This window comes from Asterias rubens, chromosome 16 (assembly GCF_902459465.1).
Source record: "Asterias rubens chromosome 16, eAstRub1.3, whole genome shotgun sequence".
Lineage (NCBI taxonomy): Eukaryota > Metazoa > Echinodermata > Asteroidea > Forcipulatida > Asteriidae > Asterias > Asterias rubens.
The window spans coordinates 4,713,813-4,738,206 of record NC_047077.1 but is presented as its reverse complement, the minus strand read 5'-3'; the positions used below and the strand labels follow the sequence as shown (position 1 = coordinate 4,738,206).

Here is a 24,394-nt window from a genome sequence, read left to right as displayed (position 1 = left end):
TAGAAATTTACAGGTTCCTCAGATAGGTGCCTTTTACCAAGGAGAAAATACCTTTAAGGATGACTTGTTGTGAAGATATAACAAATCCGAGTTTTACTGTGATGTTTATTTTTGTTTTCTTTTATATCAAACAGAAATTTGTCCATCTGGCTTCTGCAAAAATAGTGGAACTTGTTCACCGGACCCTGTAACGTATGAAAGTACATGCACGTAAGTCCAAGTTGTTTGGTTCTTTTAATGTCATTTGATAAACTTTGACAAACTTACAATGAAATTACAAATTAGCAAAGTGTTTTTTGCAAGAACATTTCACATCAGCCTATTTTAACAACAAAAATTCATAACCATCCTTGATATTATATTACAGATTTTTTTGGAGCTTCTTGGCAGTAAAAACTTTAGGAAAATCCAAAATTGTTCCTGATGTTAAAAACTGTCCACCGAACATCTGTCCAAAAAGAGATTTGCAGTAAAAATGTAATCAGTTCTCAAGCCTGATACTTCACAGAGGCAACGAAGGCGATTGCCTTCATGCTTTGGTGCCCTTGAAATGCTACTATAGAAGTTTACAATTTCCTCAAAGGGTGCCCTTTTACCAAGGAGAAAATGCCTTGGTGCCCTTGCCCGAGTTCTTGCTTATGGTAACAACAGCATTGATCAATTATATACTTTACTTGCATTTGAACCATGACAGGTGTTCCAGTCCTTACTCTGGAGACCGCTGCGAGATCACTGATGTCTGGTCACCGATCGTCATTGCCATGGTAGCAACCGCTGGGGTGCTCAGCATTGTCCTGATTGCTCTCTTCTTTGTCTGTTGCTTCTTCCTCGGCAAACGTCTTGACGAAAAAGAACCCAAGTACCCAGGTATCTACGACATTGAGCAGCGTGACTCGTACAACTCGTCACTTCCATCCAAGAAGCAAAGCCGATCGTCAAATGCTCCACCGTCTCAGCCATCTGGACGTAGGATCCAGACGAGCTTTGCCACTTCAGTTGATCTTGATGCAGGGAACTACAGACAAAATGTGAGTTTAGCTGAGCCCGATTTAATGGCTCTGCTTACCATATACAAAGAATCCGCACTTGCAAAAGCAGGGAATTCTGTGCTTGTGTCAAGCGTATTTCACAAGTTAGTGGGAAATTTTGGCTCGTGCGCGTGGGGATTGGGTACGCTTACACAGCTAGAGCAGAAGCTTGGTGCTTGCCGTGCGAGCGGAGAGTAGTGATTGTCAGCGCAGATTTCTTGTATGAACCACAAATTGCTTCCCTTCACCTCGATACACAAACTCATCTTGATGTGATTCAGAAAGCTCTCACTGTTCTTGGACTTTGTAAACCAACAACGAAACTCTTATCACGTCCGCCATACCTCAAAAAGGCTAATAGTGACTCATGTAACACTGACAACTCAATCATGGTTCATTTACCATTATACTATTTTACTGTTGTGTACAAGATCCTTATAAGCCTGTGATTGCAGTCCAGCTCTGGAATGTCCCCAATGTAAATTTAACATTTGTTCTAATTCTGTTTTTGATTTGGGGTGTCATGGGGTGTCATGGTTTTATAGCATTGGATTTAAATTCTGGTGGCTTAGTCGTCAGAGTGAGGGTTTCGAATCCCAGTCATGACACTTGTTTCCTTGAGCAAGACACTTTAATTTCAAATGCTTCTCTTTACCCAGAGGTAGACTGGTACCTGTGGGTGCAGAGACGGTTCTTGTGATTGGTTTAGTTTAGTGCGCTATGTAGTATAGTATTACTTTTGGTTTTATTAGACTTTACACTGGCATAAAAGTATAAGTCGATACATAAAGAAACAAAGAAGCAAAATAGCAAAAAAAATACCAAGCCAGTCTGGCCAGTAAGTGGCGAGGAGGAACAGGTGACCAGTACCTCTACAAAGGCGTCCTGCCATAAAGAATGTCCCCTGAAACCAACCCCACAGTTAAAAACCACCCATCCCACTGTACATTGGCAGCACTAGCTGTATACTCCCCAGGGAGCTGGGATGGTCCATCAGAGTTGCAATGCAGTTTTGTTAGGCTGTGATGAATAAACCTGTTATGTATGTATCTATCTATCTATCTATCTAGCTATATATCTATCTATCTATCTATCTATCTATCTTTAGGAATAAAATAAATGGCCCAGTGACGTGGGGTAATAATGTTTTGAGTGTCAACGAGTGATGGATTTTAGTGCTACTTATGAAGCCACTATTATTATTAACACTTTTCTTATCAGCTTAGTAGGCTTATTTGAACTATACCCTAGTTGTGAATGATGAATAGACGAGTTTTAAGGTGATTTTTGAATTGTCCAACCGTGGCTGCTAACAGACTCTGGTAGGCCATTCCACAGTTCAGCTGCAGCTACTTGGAATGACAAAGCCCAGTAAGATTTTGTGACAGGGGTGGAAGTGACGAGAAGGGACGTCGATTTGGAATGTAAATTTCTGGAAGGAATATATTCGTGTACAAGGTCCTTAGGGATAGTAGTTGTAATAATAATAAGGCTACCCTGTCAAATAAAACTGTGAATAATTAATTCAATATTAAAAAGACTTCTTGGAGTTTGCTCTTTCGGCCGTCGCTAACTCGTTGAATTGGTTTTTTTTCTAGGACGATGACTTGGCCGATGTTTCGTTTGTTAACCACGTCTTTGACATTCAGGTAAGACAGTACATTTCAAATCTTAGATCTTGTCTTTAGACCACAAAATTAAATTCTCTTTTCAAAATGTTATCTTGAATGTCGCAGGTTTTCAAGGACTGATTTTGTGGTGTCTGTTTTCTTAAGTTTTTGTTTTGTTTTGTTTTTCTGCGCCTTGAACACACAGCAGGGTGGATATGTGCGCGTTACCAGTCATTATTAGTATTATTATTATTATTATTATTTTGATTGTGGCAATGGAAATTAATGCCATCCATTCTTTAAGGTCTCACTAAAATGAAATTGCTTTAATCATTCGCAAGATGGTTGGATGCATTTCTTGAAAGCTACATGTTGGAGGGTGCAAATGAACCCCAAAACCATCGATGTTTAAACCATTTGCTTTGTAAATCTGTCTCAGTATTAAATAACTACTTTTATTTAATTTCTTCTTTGATTACAGAATGATGAGTCGGCTCACGTCCCACATCTTCATGTAAGAATAATTTAACTTATTTATTGGAATTTACTTAATTATTGGAATTTTAAAATCAAAAACAGTTTTTCTGCATTACGTCTCTATGTGCTTCTGTGTGTAGGCACGTCTTATAAAGTTGGGTTTCAATAGACCCCTGCAGCTGATTTCATGAAACGCTGGGATTAAACTCTCCTCTTCCTCACTTTGGGTGGGTTCAATTCGTCTTCGGATTCGGATACAGAACTTAACTCATCCTAAGGGCTAAGATTAATCCTAAGTTAGAAAGTGTTTTGTGAAATCAAGGGCAGGGCACTTCACCGATTACGCGGATCTCCATGGCTTTTGGCAGATAATATTTGTATACTGCATTGGTCTAGTTTACCGAGTGGTCTAGTTTAATATGGAACCCAAGCTGTGATGTTGTCAGCAGCAGTGTGTGGGTTTGATTCCCTGTCATGACATTTGTGCCCCTGAGCAGGGCACTTGACCAGAATGGGAGACTTTCTGGGACGATAGAGGGCAGCAGACTTACCGGGTAAATCCATTGTTCTCAGAATTATGCGCATGTTCAGAACTACGTAAACAATGGAAATTTACCCGGTATGTCTGCTGCCACCTAGCGTTGGAAAGTCTCCTATTGCTTTTCGTAAAAAGTTGGGAGGCTCCCATATTTGAAGATACCTACATGTACATCCTTGCATAATAGACCGATCCATTAGGCTCCGCCTACGGCGTAAGTGTGAGCAAGAAATCGCGAGCCTCTCCAATGCCATTCTGCACAACTCTGCCACGCGCGCCAAGCATAGGCACATGCCTGTCAGACTTTATTTGTCGGACCTTCGGTTGCGCAATGGGTTGTGATTGGTCAATACGCTATGGGGCGGAGCTTAATGGATCGGTCTATTGATGTTACTGGGTACTGTTATTTCACTAGTTTTACAGGCACACAACAGTTTTCTATTCTTATCTGCAATGGGGTAAACAAACTGTGATATCCTCATCAGTACTAAGGTATATGGACCGATCCGGCCTGTCAATCAAACTGTGCGCGTTCACCCATTTTGACCAATCACAGCAATGATTGTGGTCGGACAAACTCGGTCATGCGTGCGCGTATATTTGGCACGCGCGGCAGAATCGTGCAGAATGTCATTGGGAGTGCTTGTACACGTGTCTTGCTCACGTGCGCGGTGGGCGGAGCTTAGTGGAAAGCCGGAACGGTCCATTGTCCCAGTGTGGGGCACAGTTCTTGATGTGGTTTGGGAGGGTCCTCGTTTAAAATGGGCTTGTGATCTTCCCTAATGTTTAGATTTTTCATCGGCCCCGGTTTGCTTCTTTAAATGTTAATTGTTATTCAAACTTTTTTTTTTTTCATCAGCATGGCCTTCAGGAGCAAACTTTGGGCTACACAGACGATGTGGTAAGTCTTAAAACTGTTATCATCATTGGCTTTTTTCGCCATATGGTACATTTCTTTGTTTCTTTTCAGCGTGCTTGTGGCATTAATTATTGAATCTAATACTGGCTTGGGAGTTGAAAAACAATCGGATTTAAATCTTCATACTGTGGTGTACATGTGTTGGCAGATTGAGGGGTGGGGGCGTTGGGGTGGGTGTGGGATGCTGCAGGGGGAATGTGACTTGCAAGTACATGAAGTAGAACAAAAAAGCCTTGGTCCTTAGCCAAGGCCCATATACAGCAAATCATGCTGGAATCTTGGAATGCTCGTATTTACCTCCCATTTAGCCAATTACGATGAAACACAGTGGTGGTAAACTGTCCATTCTTGTATTCCATATTTGTTTAAGGAGGGGGCAAAAGGTCTGGACTCGGCGATTATGCAACAACCTTACTTGAAAGGGACATTAAGAGCAAACAATTCCAGTACCTACTGTACTTCTTTGTCTGGAATGTTATAATGCATATTTCAAGTCGGCTATAAAATACAGGGTGTTCCAAAGTTTTCGCCCAGGGCGCTATAAAGCAGTCCACTGTAAGCCAGTCCAGACAGATTTATGTTCACGACTTCACACGTCATCTTCCGCAAGCCGTTTAAAGTCCGGCACCAAAGTACTCTTGCGACTATTTCCTCAGTGTATTCCTTGTGATTCACAGACTTAATTTTTGCCTTTTTTTGTATTCCTCTCTCTTTAGCCTCGTGACTACCCAATGGCAACATTTATGCGCCCTTACATTGCAACAGGACAAGAAGCCTCTGTAAGTCAGACATTTTTTATTTTGCATCTCGTAACAATAATAATGAGACTTGTAATGCGCACGTATCCACCCTGCTGGGTGTTCAAGGCGTAGAAGAATTTAACAAATCACTCGTATTAAAGCAAGGGTAGCATTTCTGGAATAGTATTTTTTTACAGCAGAGAAGGACTTACCCAGAAATGTTCCTTTAAAAGTGATACCGGGACATGTAGAATATGGTTTCTTTCCTTAACCCCTAAACCTAGTTACACTCTTACGGGCACCAAGATAATAGGTGGCATGCCTCCAGCATTAGTGGCCATGATGAATATTTTATGCAGGGTTGGAATTTCATGGAGGCCATTGCCTCTGTTGCCCTGGTTTTGGCCTTGGTGCCCCGTCATAAGTTTCCCCTAGACGCTAAGATTTTGATGAAGTGATTCTTGCAAAGTAAAATTGACCTTGCTCTTTTAAAAAGATGAAATTCCAGGGCCTGTGGCCAAGTGGTTTTTTTTTCCCCCTGTCTTTCACCTCTGTGGACCTGCCTCGAATCCCGCCTCAGACACAGGGCCCAATTTCATAGCGCTGCTACGCACAAAAATTTGCTAAGCATGAAATTTCTTCCTTGACAAAAACAAGATTACCAACCAGATTTCCATTTGTTGTATATTGCTTGTAACTTGTATTCAGCTGTTGTTCGCTTATCCTGAAAATCACGTGGACGGTTGGTTGGTAATCCTGTTTTTATCGACACAGAAATTTCATGCTAATCAAATTTTTGTGCTTAGCAGCTCTATGAAATTGGGCCCTGAGCTCTGCAGATTTTTCTTCCTTCAATTGCTGGCTGCGCTGTGTGTTCGTTCACATGTAACCAATATTCCTGTACTTTTGCTGTTGTACAAACGGAAACAAACCAACAAACAAACAAACATGGGTTGTTGTGGCTGGCTGCCTTTGGTGCCCTTGCATGCCTTCTGTTTGAACACGCTGTAGCCGCATACTCAGCTTCTCAGCTGAAAAACTGTGGATGATAAGCCTCCCAAATTATTGTTACTATTATCAAAACAAGAATTTTCAAATTTGTGAACATGTATTTTATCAATCCTACAAATGTTACGGACAACTTTTGGAACCATCCAATAATCAAACAAAATAGTTCAAAGTGCATATTTTATTCCTATATATTTGTTTCAGTTTTTATATATTTATTAATTGATTCTCATTCATTTTTTGTTGTCTCCATCTTATTTTAGGAGCAGTTTCATGCTACCCAGGGTAGGCGACACATTGACGCCGACTACTTCTAGATGGTTTTGCCAAACGCCACTATTAAAAACAATTACCTCACAACTCCCTACATTTTGTTTCAACACAAAGACCAGACTAAAATAACAACTTCCACCAAATTAGAAATCTTACCGTACTAAAGATTACACAAGGTCTGCATGAACCATTGTAGAGGCAAACCAATGGGCCATATTTTTGACCGCGTGAGGGCGTTCGGGGGTATATTCATTCGTACCCAAAACAGATATGAAAGACCGGAACACATTAACAACACAGACATCTAATCCATCAAGAACAATAAGACATTTGAAGGAGCCGATACAACCCACCTCTAAAGCAACTTCAAACTACAGCGCAACAAACGTGACAGAACGCCTATTAAAACTGTGCAGGACTAAACGCGTTTACCCCCGGAAGTGATAAGAATACCACTGAGAGCGCCCTCATGCGGTCAAAAATTTGGCGCATTATAAGTACTAACCAACTGAAATCATCTTTAATTTCAGTTATTTCTTTTTTCTTAAATCTATTCAGGAATATATATTTTTTTAATCTTCTGAAGGTGTTTTAAAGGTGTAATTTTTTATACAAGTTTTTTACTAATCAATGTTCTATTTATGGTAGTTCAGCTGTAGATATTGTCCAACAATTAAAATTTTTAGAATTGTTGTTTTATGTTATTTTTTTATGTACCCAGAGGTTGCGTAACTTTTGTGATTATTTTAATCTAATTTTATTTTATTTTATTGTAATCAAGTGTAGTTTTGATGGGAACTGGTTCTTGGTTGAGCAAGCGTAACTGAAAGTTCACCGTAAAAAAAAGATAGAACCAAATGAGTCAAACTTCTGTCTGCCGTGTGTGTAATGTCTCCTTTTTAATGTCTCATCTGACAAAAGATTTCTGTTAAAATGAAAATTGGCTTTGAAATGAAGATTAGACGTGACTTAGGGTCCAATCACAATTATCAACATTTTCACAAGCGTACAAACCATACACTTGGAGAGAGGGGGTAATGCCTGCCGTACGCTTTTGTTTTCCTTTAAACAACTATGTCGAACTTTTTTTGCACCGTTAGATAATACGCTTTGTTTTCCCTTTCAATGGTCGGATAAACTACGTCTTGTATACATGATCTGTATTCTTTATATTTTTCTTTTGTAATCTGTGATCGTAATAAACATGGTTTGCATGTAATTCACAACCAAGTATCTCTATCTACATGTACAATAGTGGGAAAACAACATCAACTTTTTTCTTTGTGTACTTTTGTGAAAATGTTGATAATTGTGTATGGCCCCTTTTGCTACAATTATTTGTCCATTGGTTCTAATGTAATTGGACATAATGCAGATAAGTGAGGATCTCGTCGATTTTGATTGTCTTATTTTGAGCCAATTGCGTTTTTTAAGTTATTTTATTTTGTATAGAATGGACAACTACTGCAAAGAAAAAAAAACCTGTTAAATGTTTTTTATCGCGACTGTACTGTTGACTAGTCTTTTTAAATGATAACCCACCCATATGTATACAATTAACACCAAATAATCATCTCTAAATTATTTCATTTTTCAGATGGGACAAACAAATTAAATAAAGTTAATAAGAAGAACACTATTGTTTTGTTTGTTTCTTTGCTGACTCTGTCTTCAGTAATAGTTTTGTATACTTAATATAGTTGGTAAATAAATAAAAATTGTTGGCCAACATTTACTTCAATTTGTGATCCTTCCCCAGCTGTATTTTTATGCCGTGCAGAGGCGAAGCCACTCAAGGTGCATACTGTTCCTGACATGTCCTTCCGCGTGTATGCGTAGGTGTGTGCATGCTGTTATGATTTGTGTGCGTGCGTACAAATTAAGTACTCGGAAGGACGCAAAACTTTTCATGTGGATTGGTCCTGGGATCCTTCCCACCCCCAGTGGTCTGTCCTTTTTGGACTGTGGGCAAACAACTTTGTCAGGCAAACACATTTGCCAGGCAAACACATTTGGGATTCCCCCCTCCACCCCAGAGGTCTGACAGTGATGGACTATATAGGCAAAAACAATGGTCATTATGGCTAAAACAAAAGAAATTTTGTCTCGAGAAGTACTAATTGTCATATCAACTCCAAACATGGTTTGGTGGACTGGTCTTGGGATCCCCCAAGAAGCCCGTTACTTTTGCATCTTAGGCCAAATGTCAAGGTTATTACGGCTAAAACAAAATAAATGTTGCCTTCCCACCATACTGTCCCCTCTGCCTTCCCTCACCCCTCCTCACCTATCCTTCCCCATCACTTATCTTTCCCAGCCTTCTACCCTACCCTCTTCGACAATGATTAGATCTCCTTTCAAAATGTAAAGCAGAAAAAGTAGAATTTTTTTTTTTTTGGGGGGGGGGGGCGTGTAGTGTGTACGAGTGTTTTCACCCATTGGTCTTTCCCACCTACATGACAGAGTATCCGCAGCGCTTGCACAAACTGTATTTTGTGAAAAAAAATCCCCCACTGTTCTACATGTGTCGAATGTCAAGACACGGACTGGCTTGCAGGGCATTTTGTGTTTTCAAACATGACTTTTCTTGTTTTATGTTTTAAGTCGTGCAGAAAAGATCTTCATTACTTCATCGCCAAGACATGTAGTTTGGTTTCTATGTTTTTGTCTAAAACCAAAGGCTCTTTTAACTGTTGTCTTATCTGGGTTCATCTAGAGTTTAAAGCCATTATACACTTTCGGTGCAGAAAAAAAAAAAATGTTCACAGATTTACAAATTATTTACAGGGTTTACAGAAGGTATGGGTGAAAGACTTCTCTTGAAATATTGTTCCATGAAATGCTTTACTTTTTGAGAAAACAATATAAATTCTCGTTAGCGAGAATTACGGATTTATTTTAAACACATGTCATGATGACACGGCGAAACGCGCGGAAACAAGAGTGGGTTTTCCCACTATTTTCTCCCGACTCCGATGAACGACTGAGCCTAAATTTTCACAGGTTTGTTATTTTATTAGTTGTGATACACTAAGTGTGGGACTTGGACAATACCGTTTACCGAAAGTGTATGTTGGCTTTAATAGCGACCATCCAGGATTGAAGCTCTTTTACGCATTGGGATAGTCGGACAATACCGTTTACCGAAAGTGTATATTGGCTTTAATAGCGACCATCCAGGATTGAAGCTCTTTTACGCATTGGGATAGTCTGAACAAGGCACAGGCTGCATCTCCCGGCTTGGTTGGGTCGAAAGTTATGAATAGGTGAACATCATTAGCATAATGGTTTGACCAATGAAGTGGGAGTAGTATAGGTGTAGACATGTGACCCAATGACGGATCCTTGGGGAACACTATGTTTGTGTAGCCAATGATCACGCCCCTCCAGTTTACAACCTTTGACCATCAAGTAAACAAAACAATAAATATAAGTGCTTATTAAATAAGCAGTTTATTTATACTATTCTTTGATATTTTTTAATCATTCATTCTTTTTATATAAAAGTATTTATATCCATAAATTTTTGATCTTCATCATATTTATAAAAAGTTTCATGCTGCCGAAGGTAGACGGCACATTGACGCTGACTTTTAGATGGTTTTGCAAAACAGAACTACAAACTCCCTACATTTTGTTTCAACACAAGCACCAGTAACAAACCTGACAACAATTTCCACCAATTACTGAACTAGAGATTTGTGTTTGTCAATATTAAATTACACTATTACTTTTCTGACTTGTAAAACACTAGGGTACTTTATTTATTTTGTAGCGCCCTACGTGTTCCATTGGGGCTAGTCTTTATCCCCTCAGGCTTCCACTTTGGTCCCGTTCTGTCGGTGGGACCTTTGTGTCCCGGTGTGTCCAAGTGACCTTTGGGTCCCTTAAACGTCCCAAGTGTGGCCCATGGGCCCGGTGTACTCTTTGGACCCAGTGTGACCCGGTGTGCGCCTTGTAGGCTATTGCTTAAGTGGTACACAGTGTTTTATGAGAGTGTGGAAAAATTAGTCCATATTTGAAAGTTGGAAGGGCATGGTGCGGTTTGTTTTGGCCACATTGTGGTGTTCATTTGTGTTTTGGTTGGACGTGATCTTTCATTTTTTGAGGAACAATGTTACTCCTCAAAATTTATGTCGTAATGTATTGTTGAAGTTTGTCTGTTTGGCCAGTTTTCCCTATCCGTCTCCTTGCCTACAACATGTGCTAAATCTACTAAAGGAGAACATTTTTCACCATTTTGAATATGAATAAATCCAGCTTTTAAGCTGTAGCAATAAATCGAGTTGGCTCTGATATGTTGTCTGTATATATAAATGTTAATTAAGATAACTTTCCGGGGCGGATTTAAATAGACCCTTCCCATGAAATATGTTAATTGCAGAAATGGCATGTGCACACTAACATTTTGGTTGGCAAAATGAGGGAACAGCGGGCTGTTTTGGACATGGCGTTTGTGAGTCTGCTTAGTGCACATCTCTATGGCGTTTGCCAACCAATAGGGTCTGTACGCATGCGTGAATGTAATTAGCACACATGGGAAGGGTCAATTGTAAAACCCCCAAAGAGAGTCTGATTAAACTGTGAGGTTAAGCCCTGCACAATCTTTATATGCTGATTCTATTTGTTTGATGAGTTCTTCCTTCTCTCCATCTGGTAGAAAAGATGATCTGGCAGCGTTCAAAGTCTGTATGGTCAAAATGACAAAAACAAAATCGTAAGGATAAAGTTGTGGACAAATGTGGAATAACAAGTTTTTGAACATTTCTTTGGCATAAACTAGGGCTTAGTGCTGTGGGTTTTTTCATGAAAATACGTATTTCACTATCTTTTCCTTAATCTGTGAAGAGTTTCGAACATCATGCTTGAATCAAATTCGTTTCGGCTGGCTGTTCCAAGATGCACATTCCGTATGGAATATACTGATCAAAACATTGATTTGTTAACCACCAGATCTTTTCAGAACCAACACTTCCGTACTCAAAAGAGATATTCACACACTGTTACCGCAAACCTCTCGTTTTAGTTATACTTCCAACAAGCAAAGTTTCAAATCCTACTTAAAGACTCAGCAGCCGGTTTCACAGAGAGTTAGGACTCGTCTTATCTCGAGTTTGGATGAGTAACTCGTCCTAACATAGGATTAATCTTAAGGTCTGCATGCTACAGTGCAGGGTAACCCGGTTGGGACTTGTCCTACATGGCTGGACACTTTTGGTAATGAATCAAAACAAATATTAGCATAAAAACTGACTTAAACAAGTATCAGAAAATTATTTTTCTGACACTGTTTTACTCTTTTTTCAAAAACTACAGCACCTCAGCAAGTAACATTTTAAGGGAAGCTTTCTACTATCTACTATCGTTGAATGTAAACCTGTGGACATTATGTTCTGGGCCCGATTTCATGGCTCTGATTACCGTTAGCACAGAATCGGCGCTTACGGAAGCAGGGAATTCTGTGCTTACGGCAAGCGTATTCACGGGTTAGTGGCAAATTTTGGCTTCTGCGGGTGCGTAACTCTGCGTTATTATAGGCATTCTACACTAACAAGGCTAGCGCAGATATTCGGCGCTTGCACGTATAAGCAGGGAATTGTGATCATAAGCGCAGGATTTGGCGGTAAGCAGAGACATAATATTGGGCCCTGGTCAATAAGTACCCACAGCACTCTAACATTCTAAGCAGCTCTATCTTCAAGAGGTCTTTAACCTCATCTACAATGAAGACAATTCTTCTCACCACTTGTGCTGCCTGCTGATCACTCATGGCAAAATATTCTTTTGCAATCTTGAACTCCTCGTTCATGGTGTTTCCAAATATCAGCGGATCGTCGGTGTTTAGAGAAAAGTTTACATTGTCTTTCAAGAATCTAGCAAAATAAATGTACAATAAAAAAAGTAACAATTATAACAATGTTGTTTTAGGCAACCATTGTTTCCTGAACAGTTCGGCTGGAGATGTAGTTGGTAACTTCACAATTGCATAAATATTTGCATTAACCATTTGAAAACATTCATTCCTGTAGATAACAAGGCATTTAACTAATAATACTTGGTTAAATCGGTGCGGTACCCGCTGCAAAAATATTGGATTTGAACTGCCTCTAGCTAGCAATCTCGGTGGTCTAGTTGGTAAAACATCTGCTCTAGATTGGCGAAGGTTGTTGGTTTCAAATCCCAACCAAGTAATATGTCTGTGATATTTTTCACAGAAGTCTGGGAAGTATACAGTGCCTACACACATCTGTGTAAGCGTAAAATAATATTCTTTCTGGTGTTTCTGATCAGCAGAGTGTGGGTTCGAATCCCCAGCCGTGACACTTGTGTCCTTAAGCAAGACACTTCACCATTGCTTCGTCCTTCGGATGGGACGTTAAGCCGTTGGTCCCATGTGTTATGTAACGCATGTAAAATAACCCAGTGCACTTATTGAAAAGAGAAGGGGTTCGCCCTGGTGTTATTGGTCCGATCGGCAGCAAAATTGCGCCACAGCACCTTGTAAAACATTACCTGGTAAAACATTACATGGTGCTATCAGAATTAGGTCTCAAAATTCAAAACTAAGTCCCACATCTGGCAGGAAATACTGTATGTTACAGCGCCAGGAGCGTCACTGAGTGACGGACGTGTGCGCTATATAAGAAGCCACAATTATTATTATTATTATTATTTTATCCCGATGCAAATTTAACATCTATTATTCATCCTTTGGAAGGGACATGTATGTAGCCATTGGTCCTTTTTTTTTTTTAATACATGTAAAAGAACCCAGTTCACTAAACGGTAGGAGAAAGGGGATTGTCCAGTGTTCCTGGCAGTGACTGCTGAGTGTTGCACAGCAGCTTGTAAACCCTTATCAGGTGCTAATTAAGCTTCAAAAGCCCTCGTGAAAAAATAGTAACAAAAACGCTTTGAGACACCCAGTAGACAAAGCATTATGTTGAAACTACATGTACGTATTATTTTGTATCCGTTTGTCAGGACATGAGCTGGAAATCAGTGATGACATCAAGGCCGAATTCATGCCTGTCTCTTTCTTCGCTTATGGCCCATAGACTTATTATGCTTTACAGGGCGCCGTAAGCACTAAATTCCGCGGTAAACAGAGGCATGAAATTGGGCCCTGATGCCTGGGCCCAATTGCATAGAGCTGCTAAGCACAAAAATTTGCTAAGCATGAAATTTCTTCCTTGGTAAAAACAGGATTACATGTACCAACCAAATTTCAACCTGTTGCATATTCCTTGTTACTGGCTTTCAGCTGTTGTTTGCTTATCCTGAAAATGTGCTTAGCAGCTTGATGAAATTGGGCCCTGGTATTAGGGGTGGTGGAGGGTGGAAAGGTTATGAGCCTCCGTAGGCTTTGTAGAAATTTTAAAAATGTTGACCCAACCCTTACCTGACACAAGGATGCTTGGTGAAATCTGGATCACATGCTCCCGTAAAAATACTGGATGTTGGGCAAGCCTCTATGTGAATATTCTTGTCTTTCACCATCTAAATACAACAACGATAATAATATATTTACAGATTTATTTTTGTGAAGGTTTTTATGCTTTTTTAAGAAAAAAGGGCAAATTGAAAGAAACAAATTGTGACAGATTGGCTAGAATTGTTAAAGGACCGCATTGCCTTGGATCGGACGAGTTGGTCTTTGAAAAGCATTGGTAACCGTTTGTTATGAAATGCATATGGTTGGAAAGATATTTCAAAAATAGAATACAATGATCCACACACATTTGGCCACGAAATTGCGTGGTTTTCCTTTTACTTTGCGAACTAACAAGATCGGCCATTTATGGGAGTCAAAAATTTTACTCCTATAAATGGCCGACCGTGTTTTTCCTTGAGGTAAAAGGAAAACCGTGCAATTTCGAGTGATACTTGTGTGGATCATTATATTCTACTTTTAAAGTATCTTTCCAATCATATGCATTTTATAACAAACGCTTTTCAAAGACCAACTCGACCGATCCGAGGCAACGAGCTTCTCTAAACTTTTTAACAAACTCCTCGCCACTCTTTTATTGCCTTATTGACAAACTTTACCTGATAAACATTCTCATCATCCAGACAGTGATATCCGTGCCCTATTCTCTCTGCATGGAGCACTTCAATGGCCTCCTTGACATGACGAGCAGGCCCAGCTTCACCAGCGTGTACAGTACGATGAAGACCACACTGTTTAGCTTCCTAGTGAGTAGAAAAATGGCGAATCTTTAACAGGTTTAGGGTTAGGTTAGCTGGAGCACTTCTATGGCCTCCTTGACATGACGAGCAGGCCCGGCTTCACCAGCGTGTACAGTAAGATGAATACCACATTGTTTAGCTTCCTAGTGAGTAGAAAAATGGTGAATCTTTAATAGGTTTAGGGTTTAGGGTTAGGGAGCACTTCAATGGCCTCCTTGACATGACTAACAGGCCCGGTGTGGCGGTTTCAGTCTTCCGCCGTGTTCAGTTTTCCGGGTGACGTAGCCGGACATTTCACCACGTTGTTCGAACGGTTTAAGCTTTCCGGTGTGTTTAGTTTTCCGGGTGACGTAGCCAGAATACCGCCGCGAGTACCCTGGCGAGTACTGTAGTTCTCTCGGTGACCCCAAATTGTTTATTATTACGATTCTTTTCTGTTTAGTCACATTCTCTTGCCCCATCTTTACACGTATTGATGCGTACAACTTTAAGCAGGTCACACTGCTTGTGCCACACCAAAATTCTCTCATACGATCCACGCGTTCGCCGCTCGTTGTACTCGTGGACGCCGCCATGACAGCTACCGGAGAGTAACACGGATGACTCAATACAGCACTAAAAATTGACTACTTTTGCTTGCTGTGCGCAGGCATCGCATGACGTAATGTTACCGTATTTGGTCATTCGGAAAACTGAACACGGCGGAAAGTTGAAACCGCCACACCGGCTTCACCAGCGTGTACAGTAAGATGAAGACCACATTGTTTAGCTTCTTAGTGAGGGGATAAAAAGGTATACATGTATGTCTATCAGGGGTGCGTTCTACCTGGGCAAACGTTGCACAAATAAATGGCTGATAATGAAGTTCATATGAAAACCTTTTTTTTTTCTTCTGTGAACCATTACTTTATATCATACTCAAGGAAACTGTGCATATGAGAACCTAAAAATGCAACAGCTGATTTCATTTGTTCCAACTAAAACAATGGGTGCGTTCGATTAGCTTGGGACATCCCCAAGTGCCCTGCTTGTGGAATGGGTCACTTGGGGTTGACCCGAGGTGCATGATGCCACCACGAGAGAGAGAGAGAGGGTGAGTGATTGTTCAATAAGCTCGGCTGAATGAGCACCGCTGGGTCAACAAAGGGAAGCTAATCAAACGCATCCACTGTGTATTTTTTTTTTATTTATTATTTTCTCCCCGACTTACACAACAGATTAACCCTACATTTTCACAGTTTCGTTATTTTAAACATTCAAACATTTGCACCAGTCCTGATAAAAAAAACTTATATAAAAAAATAAACAATTTTGAAAAGGTATTTACCTGATAAACTCTGATTATTTCTGGATCCAGTGGTAGATTTTCCTCTCCTCCTATATCTATGCCAACGACAGAGCCGCTGAACTCCTTGGCCATTTCAAGACATTCTGCAGCCCATCCTGTGGAAGAAAAGACAACAGAAGTATGAACTTTAAGACTACGACCCCAAAACTTTCACTAATTTCTATTGACCCTTAAATAATAATTTTAAAAAGCAGTGGGTTCTTATATAGCTTTCGTATCAGTCACTCAGTGATGCTCAAGGCGCTTTAACATACAGTATTTTCCTGCAAGGTATGTGGGACTACGTTTGAATTATGAGACCTGCTCCTTGCTGTGGCGCAATATGCTGCCAATCAAACCAGGAACACAGGCAGACTGGGGCGAACCCTTACTCTTTTTGTTAAGTGCACTGGGGTCTTTTTACGTGCGTGTTAAACAACACACAGGACCAACAGCTTTTCATCCCATCCGAAGCAATGGTTAAAAAAGTGTCTTGCTTAAGGACAAAAGTGTCTCGACTGGAACATGTGAACACTGTGCCGCTTAAAGTGGCTGCATACGTTTGGTAATGACCCTGTTAACCAATGGCAATAAAACCTTACATGATAAGAAATACAGCATGCTTTAGATCAAGGGATTAAAACAACGAACGGTTCTAGCAATTAAAAAAAAGGGACACCGCCAACATAGAGCCCCGGCCGATAATCCGGAGGTCGTTGGATCAAATTCCACTCTAGTCAATTCTTTGTTTAATCCCCAAAATAAAATAAAAATTACATCGCCTTTAAGATAATTTACCAGGTTCATGTTTTGTCATGGTGAGGATCAGACGCGTCTTAATGTTGAAGTCTCGTTGGCCCGCCTCGATTCCTTCAATCACGCTCTGCATCACCGTCCGTAGCGGCAGCTTCTTCTCCACTTTGAAACTCAGCCAAGCGATCCCGCAGTTGGCTAGAAGGTGGGGGCTCAAGCGTAGCTCAAAGTATATCACCCCTTCTTTGGCTTTGTCTTCACAGAGCTCGTAGACGACACGTTTAATAGCATCTTTCTCAGCGCTAGGAAAAAATAGGAAACAACACTTCTTCAGTATTTTTTGCAGCTTCGCATGGTGTGGATAAATAGGAAGAAACTATAAATTAATAGTAAACTTGCAGGTACAACCATGTGAGAGTGTTGGCTCTGAAAAGAGTTGGTGTGGTCTGGACACTTTTTGAAATGTCGAGACCACACCGGCTCTTTTCAGAGCCAACACTCCCACAAAAGAGATGTACACATGCTTGTACACTCAAGTTAACTACTTTTTAATAGCATCTTTCTCTGCGCTAAGACAAAATTGACTAGAGTGGACTCGAACTAACGACTGGAAAACATGTGAAAATCACAAAGCAATATTTTCAGGAGTCGAGTAAATCCGTTGTACATGCTTAAATATTTTTCGTATCACTGACATGACTGAGACAAAAATTATTTTTGAGAAATTGTGTCACTCATTCATCCAAAATAACAGTAGCTCAGCAAGCAATTTCAAGGGAAGCTTTATACAAATTATCTTAAACCGTGTAAGTTTAATGAAAATCTGTGGAGATTCGTGTTTTGGGTTCATACAAAAAGTACCCCAATACCCTTTAACTGCTTCCATAAAAAGACTTACACTAAAACAGGCAGAAATATATTGAATGTCTGTAGAAAGTTTGAGAGGCTTCCCATCTTGAAGCTCCGGATGAAGTGAGCCAACTCCTCTGCGTTGTTCCCAGGTACATCCACACCACTCTTCCTAAAAAATGTACAATAACAAACAGTTTTTATACGGTGCATAAAATATCACCGTGAGGTCCCTGGTAAAGGGAAAATCAACGGTTGTACAAAGGAAAACTGACTGGGTACAGATATGTTTTCACCTGGGTTTTCAATTGTTCTGATGTTTCAGCCTGTTTAACAACCTCTGGAAGACTGTTTCATAACTGGACTGCTGCATATTGGAAAGAACGGGAATCAGAAGGGAATTATAGTGATGATCACAGATTTCTAGCTGTTTGAAACTCCTGAAGTTAAAGACGCTGGACACTATTGGTAATTTTCAAAGACCAGTCTTCACAACAGATGCATAAAATAACAAACCTTTGAAAGTTTGAGCTCAATCGGTTGTCGAAGTTGCGAGATAATAATGAAAGAAAAAACACCCTTGTCACACAAAGTTGTGTGCTTTCAGATGCTAGATTTTGAGACCTCACATCCTTAATCTGAGGTCTTGAAATCAAATTCGTGGAAAATTACTTCTTTCTCGAAAATTACATTACTTCAGAGGGAGCCGTTTCTCACAATGTTTTATAGGCCTACTGTACTATCAACAGACTCCCAACTTGTTACCAAGAAAGGTTGTATGCTAATAATTTCTTTGAGTAATTATCAATATTGTCCACTGCCTTTAACTTTGAAGATAACTAGGATACACTGATAAGTGAGAGCAAAAATTTAAAATCTATTCTAGCCAAAGTAAATCCTTAAGAATGGGTGTGATGGAATCCCGAGTACAAGTTCTGGTGTCGAGTCTAGCAGCCGAATTTTGTACACGCTAATAAACAAAACAGTTGAGTTTTGATCACTAATGATACAAAATAAGAACCTCAAGTTGTGTCATCATCACCCTGGTACTCCTCCAAGAAGGTGTACCAAGCCCCAGTTTCATGAAGACCTTAAAGGCACTGGACACCTTTGGTCGTTGTTTATCCTGGCCGTCTTAGAATGGATTGTTGTCCCTTCCTCTTCCTTCCTCCACATCCCGTACCTGTCCTGTACCCTTTTGTCTAATCCCGCTCCTCTAGTTACCCTGTATTTAAGTTACCTTTTTTGAAATCTTATTATCCTTTGTTTTACTTGTATGTATTTGTTTTTGACACTGGCCGAATAAATAATAATAATAATAATAATAAAGACCAGTCTTCTTACTTGGTGTATTTCAAAATACTGTATGCATAAAATAAACACATCTGTGAAAATTTCAACTCAATTGGTCGTCAAAGTTGCGAAAAAATAATGGAAGAAAAAACACCCTTGTTGCACAAATTTGTGTGCTTTCAGATGTGTAAAGAAAGGCTTCAGGCCTGATGGAGTGAGAAAATTACCTGTCTCAAAAACTATGTTTCTTCAGAGGGAGCCGTTTCCCACAATGTTTTCTACACAAGCAACAACTCTCCATTGCTCGTTACCAAGTAAGTTTTTATGCTAACAATTCTGTTGAAATGCCCTTGTGTTTAAATTTAGTCTTTGATGTGACGTAAGTCAAAAAGCCTTGGCTTTCTACCGACCCAAGATTTCCGGCAAGATTTCAGCAAGAAAATGATCACAACTTACTTGGCAAGATCCCATACTGTTGAGGGTCTGACAGCACCTTCTAGGTGAATATGAAGCTCAACCTGTGGGTAATTAGTAAAATTGCATGAATAATAGAAGACAAAAATTTCGTATATAGCCTACTTTTTAAAAGAAGTTCTAGCATGTTCATAATCCCATGAACATAGTTCTAATCTACCTAGGAGTAATCCCAAGCCTACCCACTCGAACTTCGAAGAATCCAGAGGTATCAAACCAGGGCCCAATTTCATGGCTCTGCTTGAAGCAGGGAATTCTGTGCTTACGGCAAGCGTATATTTCTTGGGTTAGCGGCAAATTTTGGCTTCTACCCGTGCTCACTCCACATTCTATTTTTTTTTCTATCTAGGCATTGTAACTTTGCTTACAATTAAATAACAAAATACAATACAAGGCTAGCGCAGAAATTTGGCGCTTGCACATAACTGTCGTAATCAGGGAATTTGTGAATGTAAGCACAAAATTCAGCGGTAAGCATAGTTGCGATAACGTAAGGAAAAGTTTCCGTATGGCGACACCACTTTTTCATTCGATATAAAATAATATAGTATCTAATTTACCTCAATGAGATATCCCTTTTTGTAAAAATGAGTGAAAGAGTGGTGGCTCCATACGGAAAGTTATCCTAACGTAACCATCCTCCTGACGGCTGCCAATCGCAACTACGGTAAGCAAGCAGGGCCATGAAATTGGGCCCTGACTAAAGCCTATTTATAATCTAGGGCCATAGACCTATATAATTTTTAACTTTTTTTATAACTACAGTAACTCTACACGCCTACAGTCTTGACTTGATTAAATTGAAATTGAGGCGCATTGAATTGATGAAAAGTATAGAGCAAGGAAAGAATAACCATCAGCTAATTCGAACTTTGTAAGTCAAAAAAATTACATGAACTCAAACTGTGTTGAAAAAAAGTAGCAAAGAACCTTGAAAATTACCTTACCTTCATTGTACAAAAAACTCCGCCCCTGACTTTCCTTTACAAAAAGTACCAAAACAAAAGTTACGAAAGTGTTTACAATGTCTACCGCCCTCTAGAGGCATATTTTCCTTGACAAAAAACCTGACACTCAAAATGATTAGCGCCCTCCGTTGGTTTGGTTATGAAGTATTTGGTTCCTAAGTGGATCGACTGCTGAAAATAAACCTCAAACTGGACTATTTTCGTCGGTCAAAAAGGAAAGGTTTCCTGTCATAAAAATGGCGAGCCAGCAGAGAGTGCAGACATACCTAGAGAAGCATCGGATAAGTGCACTATTTGAGGTAATCGGGAAGTATGACATATAGAGAAAGGGGCATCAATCATCCATATTATTCTTAAAAGTTTAAGACCACGAATTGCATCTAATTCGGGAGAAAAAAAACCGTTAAAAAAAGCTATTCGAACGTATCAGCAGGGGCAGAGGGTCCTACTAAAAGCCGACAACAAGCCGACAACGCCGACAACAAGTCCAGAGCGCCGCCAACACGCCGCCAATAAGTTTTAAATACCTCAAAAATGGCAAATTAACCATAGATATATTATTATTAGAACTATGTATGTGTGTTCTGCGGTCCTACTAAAACTTAAAAGCCGACAACTCGCCGACAACGCCGACAACAAGTCCAGAGCGCCGACAACTCGCCGCCAATAAGTTTTAAATACCTCAAAAATGGCAAATTAACCATATAGATATATTAGAACTATGTATGTGTGTTCTGTAGTGTAACTTGTAAGTGTAATATAAACATACATTTATTTATTATATTTAATGGAAAAACTTCATGAAAAGTGTGAGTTTTTAACCAGAGAAAAAAAACTTAACTTTCACGGAAAACAGTTGGACGACGCCATCTTGGCTTAAAATCGTGTTTGGACCAGTCCATTATGATGCGGGTAAGTCAGATTTAGCAGTAGTACTAGTAGAGGGCGGGCGTCATGCACTGTGCAAACTGCAGTGAAGGTCTTCACATGAAGCCCGCCCTCTGTTGTTGACAAGTTCTAAATCTACCCGTATCATAATGGTCTGGTCCAAACACGGTTTTTAAGCCAAGATGGCGTCCGACCGCTTTCCGTGCAAGTGAAGTTTGTATTTGGTTAAAAAATACACACTTTTCGTGAAGTTTTTCCATTAAATTAAATGTCTGTTTATGTTACAGAACACATATAGTTCTAATATATCTATGGTTTATTAGCCATTTTTGAGGTATTAAAAACTTGTTGGCGGCGTGTTGTCGGCGCTCTGGACTTGTTGTCGGCTTGTTGTCGGTTTTTAGTAGGACCGCGGGCGGGTAGATATATGCAGGGGTTGTTATTGAATTTTCAATCCACTGTTACCGTTAGTGTTAGTGTTACAACTAACCTAACTGACTAAACTAAAAATTTAAAATAAGAATACACTAAGCCTCACAAATTACAAACAAAGTGCCTCCTCATCAAGTCAGCTCAACCAAGGCTCAACTCAATTTTCAAGAAGAAAAACAAAACAAAAACGATCTGCTGGGCCCAATTTCCGATCATAGTTCTGCATACGACAAGTCAGTGTATTTCACGGGTTATAGTGGTGAATTTTGGCTTCTGTGCGTGCGTTAAAGGAACACGTTGGCTTGGAACGGTTGAGTTGGTCTTTGAAAAGCGTTTGTTATAAAATAAACATACATGGGTAGAAAGATGTTGCAAAAGTAGAATACAATGATCCACACAAACATGCCTCGAAATTGCACGGTTTTCCTTTCACCTCGTCGACTAACACGGTTGGCCATTTATAATTATGGAAGTCAAATGTTTGACTCCCATAAATGGCCAACCGTGTTAGTTCGCACAGTAAAAGGAAAACCACGCAATTTCGAGGCAAATTTGTGTGGATCATTGTATTCTACTTTTAAAACATCGTTCCAATCATATATGTTTTTATAGAAAAGGTTACAAAACCATTTTATAGACCAACTCGCCCGATCCAAGGCAACGTGTTCCTTTAAGGGGCCATGTTAGTAGGCATTCTATTCTACTTTACAATACAAGTCTAGTGCAGAAATTCTGTGCTTGCACGTACGGTAAGCAGGGAATCGTGAGTGCAGAATTTGGTGGTAAGCAGAGCCATGAAATTGGGCCCACACCACAGGTCTGCTGCTACGTACTACTAGTGGTTGCTTACTCATTATTGTCACTTTACTCTCTGCGCTGGCTCTCCGCACAGCTGTAGTACTAGTAGTGGGCGTCTTTTTACTTGGTTTAACATCGTCTGCACCATGATACAGATTGCGCATTTTTATGATGACAAACTTTTTGACTTTGCCATCATATTTCCATAGTCAGTAAGTCTAATACTCTTTAGCAAAGCAGTTTTTCATCAGACATCACACAAAGTGCCACCATCGCAGAAATAGCCTTGCAGAGTTAAAACAACACCCGAAAACGAAAGTATTCAATGTTCTTTTCAAATGTGTCAACATTTAAAATGACCTGTGTCGGCAAACGACTCATTTGATCGCATTACTACCTATATCAGTGAGTGTTAAACTGAATATTTGTTTGTTATACTTTTGTGCAGGATCTGATGGCGAGAGTGATGAAGCATTTACCAAATGAGCCCATTCCGTACATAATAAAGATTCTGCAACGCTTTGAAGAGAAGAGCAAGCCGGTATGACTGCCAATAAATCATCTGTAATTTATTCTTTATAATAGATATCTAAATTTGTATCGGGGATAACGAATAATAATTTCAGTTTTTGCCCATACACCGATGTGTGTTTGCACTGTATACTTAGTACTTCCCCGAGTCACAGGCATATTACTCAGGTGGGATTCAAACCCACGAACCTTGCAACTCTAGAGCAGTGTCTTACCAACTAGACTACCGAGATTGCGAGGTAGCTAGAGGCAGTTCGAATCCTATGTGTTGGCAGCGGGTACCGCAACGATATAATAGATGTTAAATTTGCATCGGGGATAAAGAATATTAATTTTGGTTTTTACCCATACATCGATGTACTTTATTCTTCCTCTTTTATATGGCTTATTTTGATTGCAGCTATGGAAATAAAGTAACGGCGATGTGTGGGGTAGTAAAATGCACAGTCACTATGACATTATTTCAGAAGGCATTATTAGCTTTAATATTAAAATTTATTTAACAAGCTGTATATTTTGAATACGCATCAAAGATGTTCATGTCATCAGGCCTTGAGTTTTGTTCTTGAAGGGGCACAGCAATTTTCCTCTTGTAAGGGGCTATGTGGAAAGCAAAGGGCATTTTTTTAATACAGCAATTGATGTGGGTGCCGTGGGTTAATTCGAGGCCTGGCATGTCATAGTTCATTCAAGGACTGGTCAAATCTCTGTTCCAAAAGGTCCAGATGGCAAGTTGTTTATTCAATGAAAAATAGGGTCACATCTATGAGGACCCGTCACTTCTATGAGGAAAATGTAAATTTGTATTGGAACATTGCAAAGGGCATTACAGCAGTTGATGTGGGAGCTGTGGGTTAATTTGAAGCCTGGCATGTCATCCCCGATTCGAGGACCCTTCAAATGTCTGTCCCAAAAGGTCCAGATGGCACGTTGTTTGTTCAATGAAAAATACGTGTCATCACAAGAGGGCATTAAGGCCTACATGTATTGCCCAAGAAATACTTAGTGACTTTAGGATGTACCAAGGCAACACAAAGCAGCAAGCATTTTTTTTGTTTTGGTAAGGAAGATTTATTATTTGTTTATTTGTAACTTTAGGATGTACTCGAGGAAACACAAATCAGCAAGATTTTTTGTTTTGTTTGGTTAGCAAGACCTATTTGTTTATTTGTAAAATGCAGAATTTCTGATGAACAAATGCTGTAATGGATGAAAGGCACTGGACACTTGTCAAAGACCAGTCTTCTCGCTTGGTGTATCTCAATATGCATAAAATAACAAACCTGTGCAAATTT

General features: G+C 39.8%; 3 protein-coding genes across 9 annotated transcripts in view; 2 read left to right on the top strand and 1 right to left on the bottom strand.

The window, feature by feature from the left end:
* LOC117301045 overlaps positions 1-8,227 on the top strand; it is a 69,710-nt gene extending 61,483 nt beyond the window's left edge. The window contains exons 57-63 of the mRNA XM_033784929.1: positions 135-210; positions 695-1,028; positions 2,627-2,677; positions 3,120-3,152; positions 4,513-4,554; positions 5,289-5,351; positions 6,584-8,227. Of these exons, the coding sequence (XP_033640820.1) occupies positions 135-210; positions 695-1,028; positions 2,627-2,677; positions 3,120-3,152; positions 4,513-4,554; positions 5,289-5,351; positions 6,584-6,637 (653 nt within the window). The 3' untranslated portion in view covers positions 6,638-8,227. The remainder of the gene's footprint in view (positions 1-134; positions 211-694; positions 1,029-2,626; positions 2,678-3,119; positions 3,153-4,512; positions 4,555-5,288; positions 5,352-6,583) is intronic.
* Positions 8,228-10,017: 1,790 nt separating this feature from the next.
* LOC117300727 (adenosine deaminase-like) lies at positions 10,018-20,500 on the bottom strand. 2 transcript variants are annotated; one of them, XM_033784504.1, is made up of 9 exons: positions 20,430-20,500; positions 19,465-19,526; positions 17,765-17,887; positions 16,912-17,168; positions 16,114-16,229; positions 14,646-14,789; positions 13,996-14,093; positions 12,337-12,466; positions 10,018-11,280 (listed from the first exon to the last, which is right to left on the bottom strand). In XM_033784504.1, exons 1-9 carry the CDS (start codon positions 20,433-20,435, stop codon positions 11,170-11,172), a joined length of 1,047 nt encoding a protein of 348 aa, XP_033640395.1. In that variant the 5' UTR covers positions 20,436-20,500; the 3' UTR covers positions 10,018-11,169. The 2 variants fall into 2 exon arrangements, with proteins under 2 accessions (XP_033640395.1, XP_033640397.1); XM_033784506.1 differs by lacking the exons at positions 19,465-19,526; positions 20,430-20,500 and adding an exon at positions 18,012-18,030.
* Positions 20,501-20,587: 87 nt separating this feature from the next.
* LOC117300725 (uncharacterized protein C8orf34 homolog) overlaps positions 20,588-24,394 on the top strand; it is a 28,262-nt gene continuing 24,455 nt past the window's right edge. For all 6 annotated transcript variants that reach the window (XM_033784503.1, XM_033784499.1, XM_033784502.1 and 3 more), the window contains exons 1-2: positions 20,588-20,749; positions 23,017-23,109. In XM_033784503.1, coding sequence (XP_033640394.1) covers positions 20,687-20,749; positions 23,017-23,109 — 156 coding nt within the window. In that variant the 5' untranslated portion in view covers positions 20,588-20,686. The remainder of the gene's footprint in view (positions 20,750-23,016; positions 23,110-24,394) is intronic.